Source organism: Trachypithecus francoisi, unplaced genomic scaffold (assembly GCF_009764315.1).
Source record: "Trachypithecus francoisi isolate TF-2019V2 unplaced genomic scaffold, Tfra_2.0 Lachesis_group5, whole genome shotgun sequence".
Classification (NCBI taxonomy): domain Eukaryota; kingdom Metazoa; phylum Chordata; class Mammalia; order Primates; family Cercopithecidae; genus Trachypithecus; species Trachypithecus francoisi.
This window is the reverse complement of record NW_022681470.1, coordinates 10,869,445-10,885,813: the sequence shown is the minus strand read 5'-3', so window position 1 is coordinate 10,885,813 and position 16,369 is coordinate 10,869,445. Positions and strand designations below refer to the sequence as shown.

The 16,369-nt window shown below is 35.8% G+C and overlaps 1 protein-coding gene across 8 annotated transcripts in view; it reads left to right on the top strand.

The window, feature by feature from the left end:
• The window catches only part of RYR2 (ryanodine receptor 2), an 805,689-nt gene that overhangs the window by 624,506 nt on the left and 164,814 nt on the right, over positions 1-16,369 (top strand). For all 8 annotated transcript variants that reach the window (XM_033200167.1, XM_033200166.1, XM_033200162.1 and 5 more), the window contains exons 54-58: positions 1,945-2,023; positions 3,991-4,080; positions 4,830-4,967; positions 13,324-13,401; positions 14,704-14,779. In XM_033200167.1, coding sequence (XP_033056058.1) covers positions 1,945-2,023; positions 3,991-4,080; positions 4,830-4,967; positions 13,324-13,401; positions 14,704-14,779 — 461 coding nt within the window. The remainder of the gene's footprint in view (positions 1-1,944; positions 2,024-3,990; positions 4,081-4,829; positions 4,968-13,323; positions 13,402-14,703; positions 14,780-16,369) is intronic.

The following is a 16,369-nucleotide window of genomic DNA, read 5'->3' as shown; positions in this document are numbered from 1 at the left end:
GTATCCTTTTAATAGGGGTCCTTTTACTTTATAAAATGATAATAATAATAGTAATAATAATAATAATAATGATTATACTCATATCAGAAATAGATAAGATATACCTTCGAGGATATTCTTAACACAATCAAGACTCTGTATATGTAATATCTACAATAGAATTAAGAAAGTCTGTCAGTTATATTTTTAGTTGAAACATTACCCTAAATGTTTATTAGTAACTACGAATCAACCTCTATATAACATCTTTTACTTAGGATATTCCCAGCATGCACTGCAAAGCTGTTTCTGTGAGTGGCAAGGGAATCCCTTCACCCATCACTACATCTCAGCAAGGTCCAGGGTTAACAGCTGATGTTCAGCTTGATAAAACACAGCACGAGATGGAAGGGAATATCGAATGAGAATTTTTATGGAAAATTCAGCATGCAGTTAGAATGCAGTTTGACAACCAAAACTAAAGATGAAACAACATTCTTTAACATTATGAAACTTGTTACATGTACTTAGTTGCAAAAATTGTTCTACAGATAGGATGTTTGGGAACTTCAGGTGTTTGAAGTCTGAGCATTTTGTTGTTGTTGTTACTGTTTTTAAGTAGGACCATGGTTCTCCATGTGCAAGGAAAGCTGCCTCTTCATGCCACATTATCTTACTGATTCCATGGTGCTCAGCAAGATCAGTTTTAGCAAGGTAGACACTTGGTAGTTCTTATCCACGGCTTCTGAATTTGCTTGGGAGTTCAACTTTGAGGCTTCTGAGTGGCCCCCAGCTGATTTAGCTTCCATAACCAGATCAGAATTTCAACCTGAGTGGTATGCCGTTAGTTTGATAATGCCTTAAATTTGCATGTTTGGTCTTTGATGACAGTCCTGTGAGAAAAGACCCTTTCCCCCATCCCCCAGTATTTGGCTTATGTGATTGATCTTTTGTATCTCCTCCGAAGTAAGTAAACCAATATATCACATGTTCACATTCCTACATGGGTAAGTTTGTGGTTTGCTAACATATGATCTAATCTGAGATTTTTAAATATCAGAACAATGTCATGGTTTTGGTGTTGGTTCATTAAATCCAATTAATTAATAAGTGTGGGCATGGATATTAATTTACCTAGGCTTGCCCCTTTGGGGACTTCTTAACAGATACAGGTTTACGTGGTGATATCAATGATTTCTAGATGAGTACAATTTTTTGTATATTGCTTCTTAGGTATGTGTATGTCTTATAGTTCAATTACCGTTAACTGCTGGAAAACAACAAACCATCTTATACTAGATTTTATGTAGAATTGTGTTCTCAAAGTTAATACTTTAATAAGATATATTCATTAATGAATAGAATTATATATATATATTTGATTTTCCATTCATAGATACGTTTTAAGCCTTAGATTTACCATCAGACTTGGTCATCATTTGCATGTCCTCAACATCAAGGAACTAAATATTCATTTAAACACAAAAGGAGTCAAGAGTAAATATTAACAAAAAGCAGGAGTTAATTATTTTCCCTATAGTTAATACTAGTAACGTTTACAGCGTTATTTGTGGACCATGAATATTTAAAAATTTTAACACATCACTACTAAATTTAGTGCTTGTTTTTTCTTTGTTGTGTAATCTATTGTCCTAATCTTTGAATGTATTTTAATTATTTCAATTTATATATTTAATAATAATTGTTATTATAGTTTTATGATATTTAATTTGTTATGTTAGCACATAAACTATGAATCAATATAAGATGAGCAGATAGAACATTATCTGCTTGACTTTTCTTATATTGTTCTGAAAATAGAAAAATGTAATTCTTTGTTAAAAGTAGTGTTTAACAGTTAAAACTGAATGAGATATAAGCATTCAAAAGCTGTGAGTAAATGATTAATATGATTCCTGTGAATTCTGTGAAAATCAAGCTCCTTTGTCTTTACTTCTCTCATAGTATTACAATTCCTGAGAAGTTGGAATACTTCATTAACAAATATGCAGAACACTCCCATGACAAATGGTCAATGGACAAGGTAAAAAGAGAATTACATTCTTCTTCAGTAGTCATTATTAATGACTGGTCACTGTTCAAATACTTCTGGCCATGACAGCTTTCTCTTTTAAAATGAGAACTTGATCTAAATTAGGAAAAAATACTTCATTACAATTAGCTTATATAATAATATAATATTTAGCTAGCTCTATCATTAACACAAATATGATACACTTATGAAGAAGCACTATTTTAAGCTTTCAAAAGATCTATTAATTACATCATAAATGTAGTTTCTATAACGTATGTTGTTTATCGGAGTAAAAAGCAATAATCACCAAGGGCTTCAGGAGGAAATGGTGACCCCCGTTGAGAATTCACCTTTTAAGGAAACTTTGGTTTTATATGTAGGTTTTTTGGGTTTATTTTTTGAGTCCTGCTCTGTCGCCCAGGCTGGAGTGCAGTGGTGTGATCATACTTCACTGCATCCTGGAACTACTGGGATGCGATCCTCCTGCCTCAACCTCCTGAATAGTTGGGACTACAGGTGCACACCACCATACCTGGCTAATTGTTAATATTTTTTATAGAGATGAGATCTTGCTATGTTGCCCAGGCTGGTCTCCAACTGTTGGCCTCAAGCAGTTGTTCAGCCAGCCTCAGCCTTCCAAACTGCTGAGATTACAGGCATGAGCCACCATGCCTGGCCAGGTTTTAGGTATAGTTCTATATCAGATAAAATCTTGAAAATTCTTAATCAGGATTTAACAATTATTTACCTTTTCTATTCTTCTGTTGTATTTCTTACTACCAACTAGATCTGCAGTTTACTAAAAATAGATTACATTGGCCAGGTGACTTTTTTGTGTGTTTTCAAGAAAAACAACACAAATGAGAATACTAAAGTAGCTGCATCTATGAGATAATTTCTACATATTATGAGATTTTCTAACGGAAATCTTATGCCTGAATATTCACATTTAAGTTGAGCTCAGTCTAAACTTGACAGAGGATAAAGTAGGTTCATCAGAGGAATTGAGTTGAGATGGTTCAAGAACCTAAAATATTCGTATATTGATTTGGTAAAATGAAAATCAGACACCAAAGGCTGCTTCCAGAGGATGTGTATGCTTCATAACAAATCAAGATCATCATGCTAGAGATGTCATATTGAGTTTCAGACATTGCCCTGGCCAGTCAGTCTTTCAGTCCCTCTAAGAAACCCTTTTTTGCAGGTTTTGATAAGTATCTGGTTCTTCATTCAGTAACCGATTTACTACGTAAGTCAGTAAGGATCTATCTTACATAAAAACTCCACTAAGTACTGAGTGGGTGGAGTTGGTGATGGAGAGGAATATTACAGGAAGGTATTCCAGTCTAATTACTCAGACTCTGTAGGCAGACAAGAAATGATATAGGGAAATGGTGATATGTACAAATGGGCAAAATAATATGGAATGAATGTGTTGAGAGAAAATTTGATGAAAGAATGGATAAAACAGGTGGCATTATTCAGAGAAGACTCTGAGATGCATACTCTAGTTTTCCTATTTAAAATGCATGTTTTTTATTTACACTTCACAGGTGGGGTCCCAAGATGGGTCAGAATAGATATCCTTGGGACCATGCATCCCTCTAGCCTCCTCCTGTGGGAATGCTTATTGGCACAATGACAAGACCTTGGTCTGTTTAAGGAAGATTGGGCGCTTCTAGTCTCTGGATAAAAAGACTTGTTCCAGATGATTACTGAAAATACATCATGCAATATATCCATGCAACAAAGCTGTACATTTACTCCCTGAATCTGAAATTTAAAATAAAAGAAAATAACATTGATTAGGATGGGTATCTTTATAGTGACTTATGCTGGATAAAATTTCAATCTTAACCCTTACTTTAGTTCATTTTAGGTTTATTTTATCAAACATGCACTTAAACACCTGTATATCTACACCCTCTAAAATTAACACATGTAAAACAATTTTTAATGTTTGCCCTTTTTTTTAGTTGGCAAATGGATGGATTTATGGAGAAATATATTCAGACTCTTCTAAGGTTCAACCATTAATGAAGCCATATAAGCTATTGTCTGAAAAGGTGAGGATTTTTTGTTTGTTTTAGTTTGTAAAGTTTTTATTCTTTTGGAAAATATTTTTCTTTGTTACATGTTTTTATATTAAAATGACTTCTTTATTTTAAAGTTGGTATTTTTTCTTCCAAAGGCCCCATTTTAAAAAACCTTCTTCTATTTTGTCTTTTCCTCTCCATTCTTATTTTCTGTCAGCATTTCTGTGTTTATTCTCTTCTCTCCTTAACATTTTTCTTTTCCTTTTTGATTTTTATTTCTCTTCCATATTTTAAAGTACTTTAAAAAATCTTCTTATCATACTTAAGAGTTTCTTGATGAGTGATGACAAAGTAATAATGTGCTTATAATATATAGGTTTTCATATATTTGACTTCTTTGGGGAAAAAAATGCGTACCTTGACAAATGAAGTGAAAAGGATTTCACTTCATTGTGAGTCACTTGTATATTACATAAGCTGTCCTTTTGTTCTGTGTCTCTCCTTTGTAGTTTCTGTATTAGGTCCTAGGAACCAGGTCCGCTAAAGGAAATTGATGCTATATAGTGAACAAAGTGAGGATCCCTCTTAGTAACATTAGTAAAACTAGATCTCTGCTCACACTCTGCTTTTAGAATTTTACTTTCCTTTTTTATTTTTAAATAAGCTATGCGCATCAAATTTTTAAAAAGTGAAGGCAGTCTATTCAAAAGCAAAGCGTTACTTAACGTTTTTATTTACATTCATAATATATCTGTTGTTTTTTGTTTTTTCTTCTCTAGGAAAAAGAAATTTATCGCTGGCCAATCAAAGAATCTTTAAAAACGATGCTGGCTTGGGGCTGGAGAATTGAAAGAACTCGGGAGGGAGACAGCATGGCCCTTTACAACCGGACTCGCCGCATTTCTCAGACAAGCCAGGTAAGAATTCATCACGGTGATGAATCAACTGTTTATGTTATGGACTAAATAATTTTGTTAAGTTTAATTATTGGGTTTTTCTTAAAAAATAATTTGAAAATTCTGAAGAGTCACAAAATTTAGAAGGGAGAGAAAAAAGCTATATTACCTTTTCTTTAGTTTCAAGGGAGGTTAAATGATGATTAAGTTACTGGACTTTACGTACAAGCCTTCCGTTTTCTGGCTAGTATAGAAGAAGTAACCAGCTGTAGGACATGGGTGAAGCTTTAAACCATCATTCTCAGCAAACTAACACAGGAGCAGAAAACCAAACACCACAAGTTCTCACTCATAAGTGGGAGTTGAACAATGAGAACACATGGACACAGGGAGGGGAACATCACACACCAGGACCTGTCGTGGGGTGGGGAGCTAGGGGAGGGAGAGCATTAAGAGAAATACCTAATGTAGGTGACGGGTTGATGGGTGCAGCAAACCACCATGGCACGTGTATACCTATGTAACAAACCTGCACATTCTGCACAAGTACCCCAGAACTTAAAGTATAATAAAACATTTAAAAAAGAAGAAGAAGAAGTACTCAGTTGTAAGGTCCTGAAGTTTTCCTAATGGAAACAGCACATCATGTTCATTTGCTACAGTTGGTTTGTCTATAAAGCTTTCTTCTCATTTCCAGTGGGATCTGAGGGTTGGTTCTTAGGAAAGAGTAGGATGTTCAGACAGTCATGATCCAGATCTAGAACGCACAGGGGTGCTCCTGTCTGCAGAGGGCAGGTATACAGCCACACAGGCAGAGCAAGAATTCACAGAAGATGTTGCTACTGGACCATGTCACGGGAGTTCAACCAACAAGCAAGACTCTACCCATAGGTCTTTGGTGCTCAAGGTGGCAAGAATAAGGCACAGCCTTGATGTGGAAAAGCTGGGGTTCAGGGTGGACACCAAATGCCACCCATTAACATTTAGTCACAAGGTCATGGGTCAAACGGTATTTCTAGTTCTAGATCCTTGAGGAATCGCCACACTGTTTTCCACAATGGTTGAACTAGTTTACAATCCCACCAACAGTGTAAAAGTGTTCCTATTTCTCCACATCCTCTCCAGCACCTGTTGTTTCCTGATTTTTTAATGATTGCCATTCTAACTGGTGTGAGATGGTATCTCATTGTGGTTTTGATTTGCATTTCTCTGATGGTGAGTGATGATGAGCATTTTTTCATGTATCTGTTGGCTGTATGAATGTCTTCTTTTGAGAAGTGTCTGTTCAAATCCTTTGCCCACTTTTTGATGGGGTTGTTTGCTTTTTTCTTGTATATTTGTTTGAGTTCTTTATAGGTTCTGGATATTAACCCTTTGTCAGATGAATAGATTGCAAAAATCTTCTCCCATTCCGTAGGTTGCCTGTTCACTGTGATGGTAGTTTCTTTTGCTGTGCGGAAGCTCTTTAGTTTAATTAGATCCCATTTGTCAATTTTGGCTTTTGTTGCCGTTGCTTTTGGTGTTTTAGACATGAAGTCCTTGCCTATGCCTATGTCCTGAGGGTATTACCTAGGTTTTCTTCTAGGTTTTTATGGTTTTAGGTCTAACATTTAAGTCTCTAATCTATCTTGAATTAATTTTCGTATAAGGAGTAAGGAAAGGATCCAGTTTCAGCTTTCTACTTATGGCTAGCCAATTTTCCCAGCACCATTTATTAAATAGGGAATCTTTTCCCCATTTCTTGTTTTTCTCAGGTTTGTCAAAGATCAGATGGCTGTAGATGTGTGGTATTATTTCTGAGGGCTCTGTTCTGTTCCATTGGTCTATATCTCTGTTGTGGTACCAGTACCATGCTGTTTTGGTTACTGTAGCCTTGTAGTATAGTTTGAAGTCAGGTAGCGTGATGCCTCCAGCTTTGTTCTTTTGGCTTAGGATTGTCTTGGCAATGCAGGGTCTTTTTTGGTTCCATGTGAACTTTAAAGCAGTTTTTTCCAATTCTGTGAAGGAAGTCATTGGTAGCTTAATGGGGATGGCATTGAATCTATAAAAAACCTTGGGCAGTATGGCCATTTTCACAATATTGATTCTTCCTATCCATGGGCATGGTATGTTCTTCCATTTGTTTGTGTCCTCTTTTATTTTCAGTATTGATGGAACGCATCTCAAAATAATAAGAGCTACTTATGACAGACTCACAGCCAATATCATACTGAATGGGCAAAAACTGGAAACATTCCCTTTGAAAACTGGCACAAGACAGGGATGCCCTCTCTCACCACTCCTATTCAACATAGTGTTGGAAGTTCTGGTCAGGGCAATCAGGCAAGAGAAAGAAATAAAGGATATTCAGTTAGGAAAAGAAGTCAAATTGTCCCTGTTTGGAGATGACATGATTGTATATTTAGAAAACCCCATTGTCTCAGCCCCAAATCTCCTTAAGCTGATAAGCAACTTCAGCAAAGTCTCAGGATACAAAATGAGTGTGCAAAAATCACATTCTTATACAGCAGTAACAGACAAACAGAGAGCCAAATCATGAATGAACTCCCATTCACAATAGCTTCAAAGAGAATAAAATACCTAGGAATCCAACTTACAAGGGATGAAATATACTTTTAAATAAATTGAGTTCTGATTTGGGCATATTTTACATTAAATTGTCTTTGGGATGTATCATATATGGATGGAAACTATAAAAGTGTGTTTTATCTATTTTTTGTTTCTTTACACTTTTCTAAGTAAAATAGCTTTTATTTTAATCTGTTTCAACAAATGCTGAGCACAAAATACGTACTAGGTAATGAGAATACAAAGATAGCAAGACAATTGTAATCCTAAAAGTCATAAAATAGCATTAGATAAGGTCAAGTTAAATCTACTACAACATGGTACAGAAAGGGTGAGACTAGTGGTATGTACAAGGCACCACACAATGTAGAGAAAGGGATGATTTTTAAAAATTATTCTGTAAGGCAGATAAGAAATAAGAAATTACTGCAAATGCAGATGACTTTAAGCTTCATGAAAAATAAGGGAGATTCTTCCACTGCTCTTAATAGCAAAAATTATGTACTCTAATTTAAAATCATATATATTTTATATCACCCTCTTTCCCTTTCTCCTTTTTGTTCTAGTGGTAAGCCCTTAATAGATCCTATTAACCCGTGGAACCATCTCTCGTGTCTTAGTGATTTTTACAGTGACATGTGATTTTTGAAAATTATTCTTAAATCTCGAATGTGATTTCAAAATATTAGGTGATGCTTGTGCCAGAGGCACAGTTTGTAAGGTAAGAGGAAGGGCTATGGAATTTCACCACTTGGGCTTAAATCCTAGTAGTGCTGCTTTCTAGAAATGTACCTTTGGGTACTTGATCTCTGTTTGCCTCGTTGAATGTGAAACTCTTATTCTTCCTATCGTTATGTCAGTATTTCTGTTGAGAGCATTTATTGAGAGCATTTCATTAGTGTTATGAAAAAGTATATTTGTGTTTGTAGCACTTTGGCCTGTAGGTGGGAAAGAAAGAATAATTCTGTCAGCCTCAGAAATGGGGAGCCATATACACTGAAGGCCACAAATCTATGTATAACTCTTGCCATTATTTTCGCCCAAAGGTTCTTTAAGCATAAACCAATATTATTTCAAATGTTAACATAGATTGTCATTTCTCCGTTACTTGCCTTATAGCTTTTTGTTTTCCAGCTATCATCTTGTTAAACTTCTTTGTCTTTTTTCTGTTACTGATTTCTTATGTGATTATTAAGCAATTTTCTATCATGTATAAACTCTTCTGACTAAAGGAACACTTCATAGCATCATTTTATATAAGGAATGTAAATGGATGAGTGAAGATCATGTGTAGATGTGATTCTGACCCTGAATGCCTCAGCTTTTTTTTTCTTACTGGTGCTCAGCACTCCCTCAGGGATGTACAGGTGGTTAATGACAGTGTCTGGCACAGCCAGCCTGGGTTGACATTCTGGTCTCACCCCTGAGTACCTAGCTAGTTATGTGAGCTTGGGTAAACTGGTTAACCTCTGTATGCTGCAGTTTTCTCATCTTTAAAATGAAGCTGGTATGAGTCTCTGCTTTGAAAGAATGTTGTGAGTGTTCTTGTTATGATGCTTATTGATCACTTAAAAGAATAACTGGCATATATTTCAATATGGGTGAACCATAATTTTTGTCCTTATTATCTTTATGTGGATCAATAACCTGATGAATGTCCTTTGTTTGCCATGAATACCAGAGGAAGACACGAATCCTGATTTCAGGAAAATTACCGCCCACTTAGGGCTTTAGAAGTTGCACATGTAAGGCAAACATAAGGGTATGAATAACACCAGTATCAACTCGACGGAATATACAATAGGGTATATAAGAGCTGATAAAAGTTACAAGAAGTTGAATGGAGAGGGGTTAACTGGGTAGGTTTTTACCCCTTCCTTAGTAGGGATACTAAAGTCAACAGCAAAGAACATTTCTGACAATCTCAGGCATATCCCACAGGTTTTCAACAATTACTTATTTACTCCCAAATTCCAATGCCTTACCTCATACCCATTTTTCAGTACTACAAATGTAGGATAAAAACTATTTAAAACAAATGAAAAAATAAGCTTACACCCTGGAAGGGGAAGGGAGATTAGAATGAAATTTTTGGAACGTGTTACTTATCTAGAACTAAAATACAGGATAGGATAGAGGGATGATGCATTCATTCCTTCAGCAGATATTTATTGAGCACCCATTATGTATGCTGCATTGTCCTAAGCTTTTCAGATACATCAGTGACAAAATGGACAAAAATCTCTGCTGTCCAGGAGCTTACATTCTAATGGGGGAAATAAACAACGGATAGAAAGGCCAGGCATGGTGGCTCATGCCTGCAATCCCAGCACTATGGGAGGCTAAGGCAGGGGGATTGCTTGAGCCCAGGAGTTTGAAAGCAGCCTGGGTAATATGGCGAAACAACATCTCTACAAAAAATAGAAAAACTAGTCAGGTGTGGTTGCATGGCGCACACCTGTAATCCCAACTACTCAGGAGGCTGAGGTGGGAGGATTGAATAAAGCCAGGAGGTTGAGGCTGCAGTGAATTGTGTTTGTGTCACTTGACTTCAGCCTAGGTAACAGTGTAAGAGAGACCCTGTCTTCAGAAAAACAAGTTCTAGCTATGCTATGATAGAGTATGATAAATATCGTGAGAAAAGAAAACAGCATGGAAAGGCAAATTGGGAGTGCAAGAGGGAGATTTGGAAGGTGTTTGGAGGTGAGTTGCAATTTTAATATGGAGCTTTCAGGTAGATTTCATCAGAAGGTAAATTGAATAAAAACCTGAAAGAGTTGAGGGAGTTACACAGATTTGGAGGAAGAATGTCCCAAACATTGCACATGTGCTAAGGTGGGAGTGTTTGGGAGATAAGGAAGTGAGCGAGGCTGGAATCCAGTGAGTAACATGAGGGTACAGTGGTCTCAGGGGCCAGGTCCTATAGGACACTGGGGACCATCTTAAGGACTTGGATAAGTGCTTTGGTGTTAGAATCACTTTCAAAATTTGATGCTGCTGTTTGCTATCTACATAATATAGTTTATGACTTTTAAAATTATTTAATTTCTCTTGAGCCTCTTTTCTCTCATTTTAAAATGGTAAAAAGTAATTCCTACTGTTCAGAGTTGTTCTGAAGATAAAATGAGATAATCTGTGTGTCCCAATGACCACACACCTGGTAGTTGCTACTGCTGTTGTTAATGCTAATAAGATTAGTATGAATGTTAAATCCCCTGGCTCCAAGATGGTGCATAGTCCAGGGAACCTGAAATTGTACAAGACCTGGCCAGTCTTCTGATTTCTGTGTATCTGAAGAAGGAAAACAGGCAATTAAAAGCATAAAAAGAATCTGCCCCTAAATAAGCAAATATTTACCTACATTATTAAAACTGGCCTCAAGAACTTAAAGTGAAAAACTTGTAAATTTCAGTTATATAAGGAAAGTGGTTTAAGGGGAGATTAAATAGTGGGAAATCTATTTATGAACAAATAGACTTATAGAGTTATTGCTATCAATAAAATTTGCAGAAAGTCTAATATAATTTGTCATCAGTTTTAAGACATACACTTGCCCTATTTTAATATCTGTGAGATTGGGAATCATTTTATAATCTTAACATTAATGAGAGATGGTATGTGTCAGATGCTGGGGATATTAATAAAGCCCAGCCCGTGCCCACATATTTTTGCTGTACAGTGGAGAAGACATTGCTTAGGGAAGAACAAAATAAATAGTTTGGAAATGTAATTCTGACAACAAAATGGAGAATGAGTTAGAGAAGGATGAGACTGAAGGCAGAAAGATAGACTCCTTAGGGGGATGTTGTAGACATCCCAGAAAAACAACAAAAACCAAAAAATGTTGTGTCTGAATTAGAGCAGAGACAGTGGAAACAGAACGCCATGGTATGTCCCAGGGATATTTTTGAGGTACACAGAATTTTGTGGCTGATACATGATAATAGATGAAGGGGAGTATATTAGTCTGTGTTTACGCTGCTGATAAGGACACACCTGAAACTGGGCAATTTACAAAGGAGGAGGTTTAATTGACTCACAGTTCCATGTGGTTGGAGAGACCACACAATCATGGTGGGAGGTGAAAGGCACATCTCACATGGCAGCAGACAAGAGAAGAATGAGGAGCCAAGTGAAAGGGGGTCTCCCCTTATAAAACCACCAGATCTTGTGAGACTTATTCCCTACCACGAGAACAGTATGGGGGAGAGCACCCCCATGATTCAGTTATCTCCCACTGGGTACCCCCCACAACAGGATGGAATTATGGGGGCTACAATTCAAGATGAGATTTGGGTGGGGACACTGACATGATGATGAAGGGGAATAATCTGAGGTGATTCCCTGGATTCTAGCTTGTGTCCCCAAGTTGATAGCCATGTTAGGTGAAGTAAAGACCATAGGAGTGCTGGGGACAGCAAGCAGAGAATAATGACTTTGATTTTGTATGTTGTGGTAGGCAAAATTATGACTCCCAAATATGTTCACCCACTCCTCACTACAATTGTATGGGAACTATGGTGTTGATGGTAGCCATGTTACTGGTAGTGGTAATGATAGTATACTAGCAGTGAAAATAGCCATTTACTAAAATCCCTGATCCATTCTTTTGTGTCAGGCACTTTGCTACGGGTTTTAAATCCGTTAATCCATTACCTCATTTCCTACCAGCCTTTGAGGCAGGTGGTGTATTTAACATATTAAAAGAAAATCTTCAGACAAATTAAATATAACAGAGTTTAACTGAGCAAAGAACCAGTGGCAGTCCCTGGAACCAGGACAGGTTCAGTGAGAGTCCGGGAGGGACTGCCATGTGGCCGGATAACATTTATAGACAAAAAGGGAAGTGATGCTCAGAAAACAGAAGCGAGGTACAGAAAAAGCTGGATTTATTCCAGTTTGGTGTTTGCCTCGTTTAAACAAGGTTTGAACAGTGTCCTCATGATGAAAGCACAGAAGCCAGGGTGCCGTCAAATCTGACCCGTAAGTGAAGTATCACTCATGAGCCTGTTATTAATTATAGCATATGTTACACTCACTTTTATTTTACAAACATGATAATGAGCTATATTTTCATTTTGTTTTTAGTTTGTTTTTTGTTTATGCATTTTTAATAAGAGAATATACACGATGATGAAATATATCACGGTATAGTTTTAGATTTATAAGCAGGAACCACAGCTCATTTCTGTGGTACACTTTCACATAATATGCCATTGGTTGGAAGGAGGTAAGTGCCCAGAATGGTAGTGAAACTTCCTTAAAATTGATGAAGAGATATATTTCATTTTTTAAAAGCTTTAATTCAGAAATTAAAGAAGTCTCTTCCTCGAGGATTTCCAAGTGCATTATTGAATACCATATGATATACTATTATAATTTAAAAGTTGGTTATACTTGATTCTAACATTTGACTCATGAAGACATTCGTAAATATTGACATCTTTGATGAGCTCTCACTTGCTTGAGGAAGAGTAAATTTCATTGCCGCCATTTTGGATGTGTAAGAAACTCAAAAATGTAATGGTCCCCTGCATAAGATAATGTTTCAGAATTTTGGATTCATGGCACCATATGTTAAATTCTGATAGTTAATTTTCAGGATTGTCAATCATAAACCGTTTTCAGACACCCAAATATAATTTTAATGTGCGAGATGTGTTTACCACATCCTTTCGTAAAGAAACTTGCCAGTTTTGTCTGAGGAAACACTACGTTTGGAAGTTTGTGTTATATTTTTAAAGTATAATTTAAGTCTCTCTTCACAAGGTTTTTAATGAGGCACTATTTTTTCACACAAATGATCTAGGTTTCTGTAGACGCTGCCCATGGTTACAGTCCCCGGGCCATTGACATGAGCAATGTTACCCTATCTAGAGACCTGCATGTAAGTACTGTTAACTTTTAAACATAGTCTCGAAATGTAATTTTTAAGAAGCATCACATAATACTTTCCTGCATCTATTTCGCAGTGTGGTTTATTTGAATGTGGTGATCCTATAATGGATCCACGGAATTTATAGATGATATACTCTAATGTTTTAGTACTATCAAAATTGATAGCTGGGTGTGGTGGCACACACCTATAGTCCCAGCTACTTGGGAGTCTGAGGCAGGAGAATCGCTTGGACCTGGGAGGCAGAGGTTGCACTGAGCCGAGATCACACCACTGCACTCCAGCCTGAGTGACAGAGTGAGACTCCCTCTCAAAGAGAGAAAAAAAAAAAGAAAATTTGAAACAACTTTTTCTAGGGTGTTTCAGCCATATAATATATTTTCCTTAAAGATAATAGCCATTTAAAAATTTCTATGTTAAATAGTTGTGTGTGAGAAGAAAGTAAATAGTTAATAATGCTCTGCGCAAGGGCCACTTTAAGTTTTTCCTGAGAAATTGATTGCATTTGCAATCCTTATTGCTCCATTCCTAGTCTCCTCTGTTCTTTTTTGTCACCAAGGAACCTACTTTGAAATAGCAGATTTGAAAGTAAGATAAAATGTATTACCTTGAGACATAAACTTAATAGGTCAATTTGGTATTCAAATAACATATTAGCATTGTTGGTAACTGTATTGTTCCAAGAGAAATAAGGATGAAAATATAAAATTTACATATTGTTAAATTGTTTTGTTTGCCATTTGTTATTGCTCCCGTATGAATGTCTTAAAATGACACGGTAAACTTGAAAATCAAATGTAAAAAGAATCTTACTTAATCAAAACCCAAAAGGTCACAGAAAGATTAACTTGGCTAATCTAAGATCTCTCACCTAGTTTGGACAGAGATTGATTTAGAAATCAAATCTTTAACTGTCCATCTGACATTCTCCACATTCATGTTTAAGAAGGTTTAGGTCATTTTTAAGGCTTTGGAAATTAAAACAAGAACTTGTAAATAAAATTTTTTTTTTCCTGAAGTCCGTAGCTATTTTGGTTTCGTGATTGAATCAATGTCTTCAAACATGATGAATAACAGTGACCATTCTCATCTGCTATTTTGTTACTGTGTCATATTGCAAATCCTTACAATTCACTGGGATTCAGATTCTAAAGAAGAGGGTGTGATTATCTTTTAAGGGTATCATAGCACTAATACTGTATTAGTTATTCCTTTAAGGCATCTAATATTACATATTAAAAAGCAATGTTATCCTTTTTTACTTATTGAAGTAATACATATTTTCGTTTTAAGGCTATGGCAGAAATGATGGCTGAGAACTACCACAATATATGGGCAAAGAAAAAGAAAATGGAGTTGGAGTCCAAAGGTAACATTTTCTAAAAACGTGCATTAAAAAACAATCATAGTTCAATCACATGAATATATAGATGAAGTCGTCTTTTTAACACAAGAGCTTATTATAACTTTTTAAAATTAGAATGGTTTAAATGTGCCTGTAACAGATTGAAGGTGGAAATGCTGTAATTTCCTAGCAGCTAGTATATATTTTCTTGTGTCTCAGAATTTTGGCAGCTTTCTTTTACCCGTTTTAGCTTATCGATTTCTATACTTCTCATCCTGATATCTGATTTGTTCTATGAATGACTTAGACTTCCCTCCCTGACTCTCTTCCCCAACTTAAATATCTCGTATTTCACCCCTTTTTATTTCCTGTCTCAGCCTCTTTCGTCTAGTCTAGCTATGTTACTGTCTTTTAGATGCTTTTGCTTGCACTTTTCCCGTTTTTTTTTTTAATTCAAATGCTAAATGACCTAATGTTCTCTTAGGTATTTCTCAAGTCTTTTAAAATTTATTTGCATAAATATTTTCTTCAATTTAATGTATGCTACACTGATGATATCTTTCAACATTATTTGTTTGCCATTAGTCTATACACATATTGTTTATAATGTGGGGTGTGTGTGTGTATGTGTGCATATGCGCTGTTGTTAATGACTTCCTATATGGTTTTCTTTCCCCAATAGGAATATATTATTTTCAAGCTCAGGGCCACAACATTTATTTCTTTTGTAATCCTTATTGTATAGTTACAGGTGTCAATAAATCTTCTACTTTTTGTTTATTTGACTAGGTAAAAATGTAGAAGGGGAGAAGATTTTGAAAGTGGGGATATTTCATGGTGAAAAGTAAAACTGTGATATGGAAGGATGGTACCTGGCACCAAGCACTAGGAAACAGAGTAACACAAATTAGGGTTGGTCACAGAGAGGAAAAGAGAAGATTTCACATTTTTAAATTGCCTATTTCAAAATGCTGTTCAAGGATAATATGCCTGTATTCTAAAACCACTCCATAAATGTTTGTTAAATGAATGATTAATTCATTGTTTGGCTCATGGGTGCATGGATGAATGGATGGATGGCAAATGAGTCATAGAGTTTTGTTTTGTGAAATTCTTGACAGGGCATTGCCCACATAACTGATAAACAAAATCACTGCTTGTTACATGAGCGGATTACATGAAAAAGTATCTGTTCCTTTTTTTAAACTATGTTTCAGTCACTGTAGTAGAGTTAAAATTAAAAATAATAAGCAGCTATTTTATTACAAGTTGATTATCCCTTATCCAAAATGTTTGGAACCCAAACTGTTTGAAAGTTGAGATTTTTTCAGATTTTTAAAATATTTGCAGTAAATATATGGGTTCAGCATCCCAAATCCGAAATCCAAAATTTTTAATGCTCCAATAAGTGTTTCCTTTGAGCATCATGTAGACACTCAAAGAGTTTCTGATTTTGGAACATTTGGATTTCAGATTTTCAGATTAGATATACACAACCTATATGCTTTTCTAAATAAGCATGATAGAAAATCATCATTATTTAAATTTCTGAGCCAGATTGATGTTTTCTTTAAGTCATACCACTAGTAAATGGCACACCCATACTTCTGCATA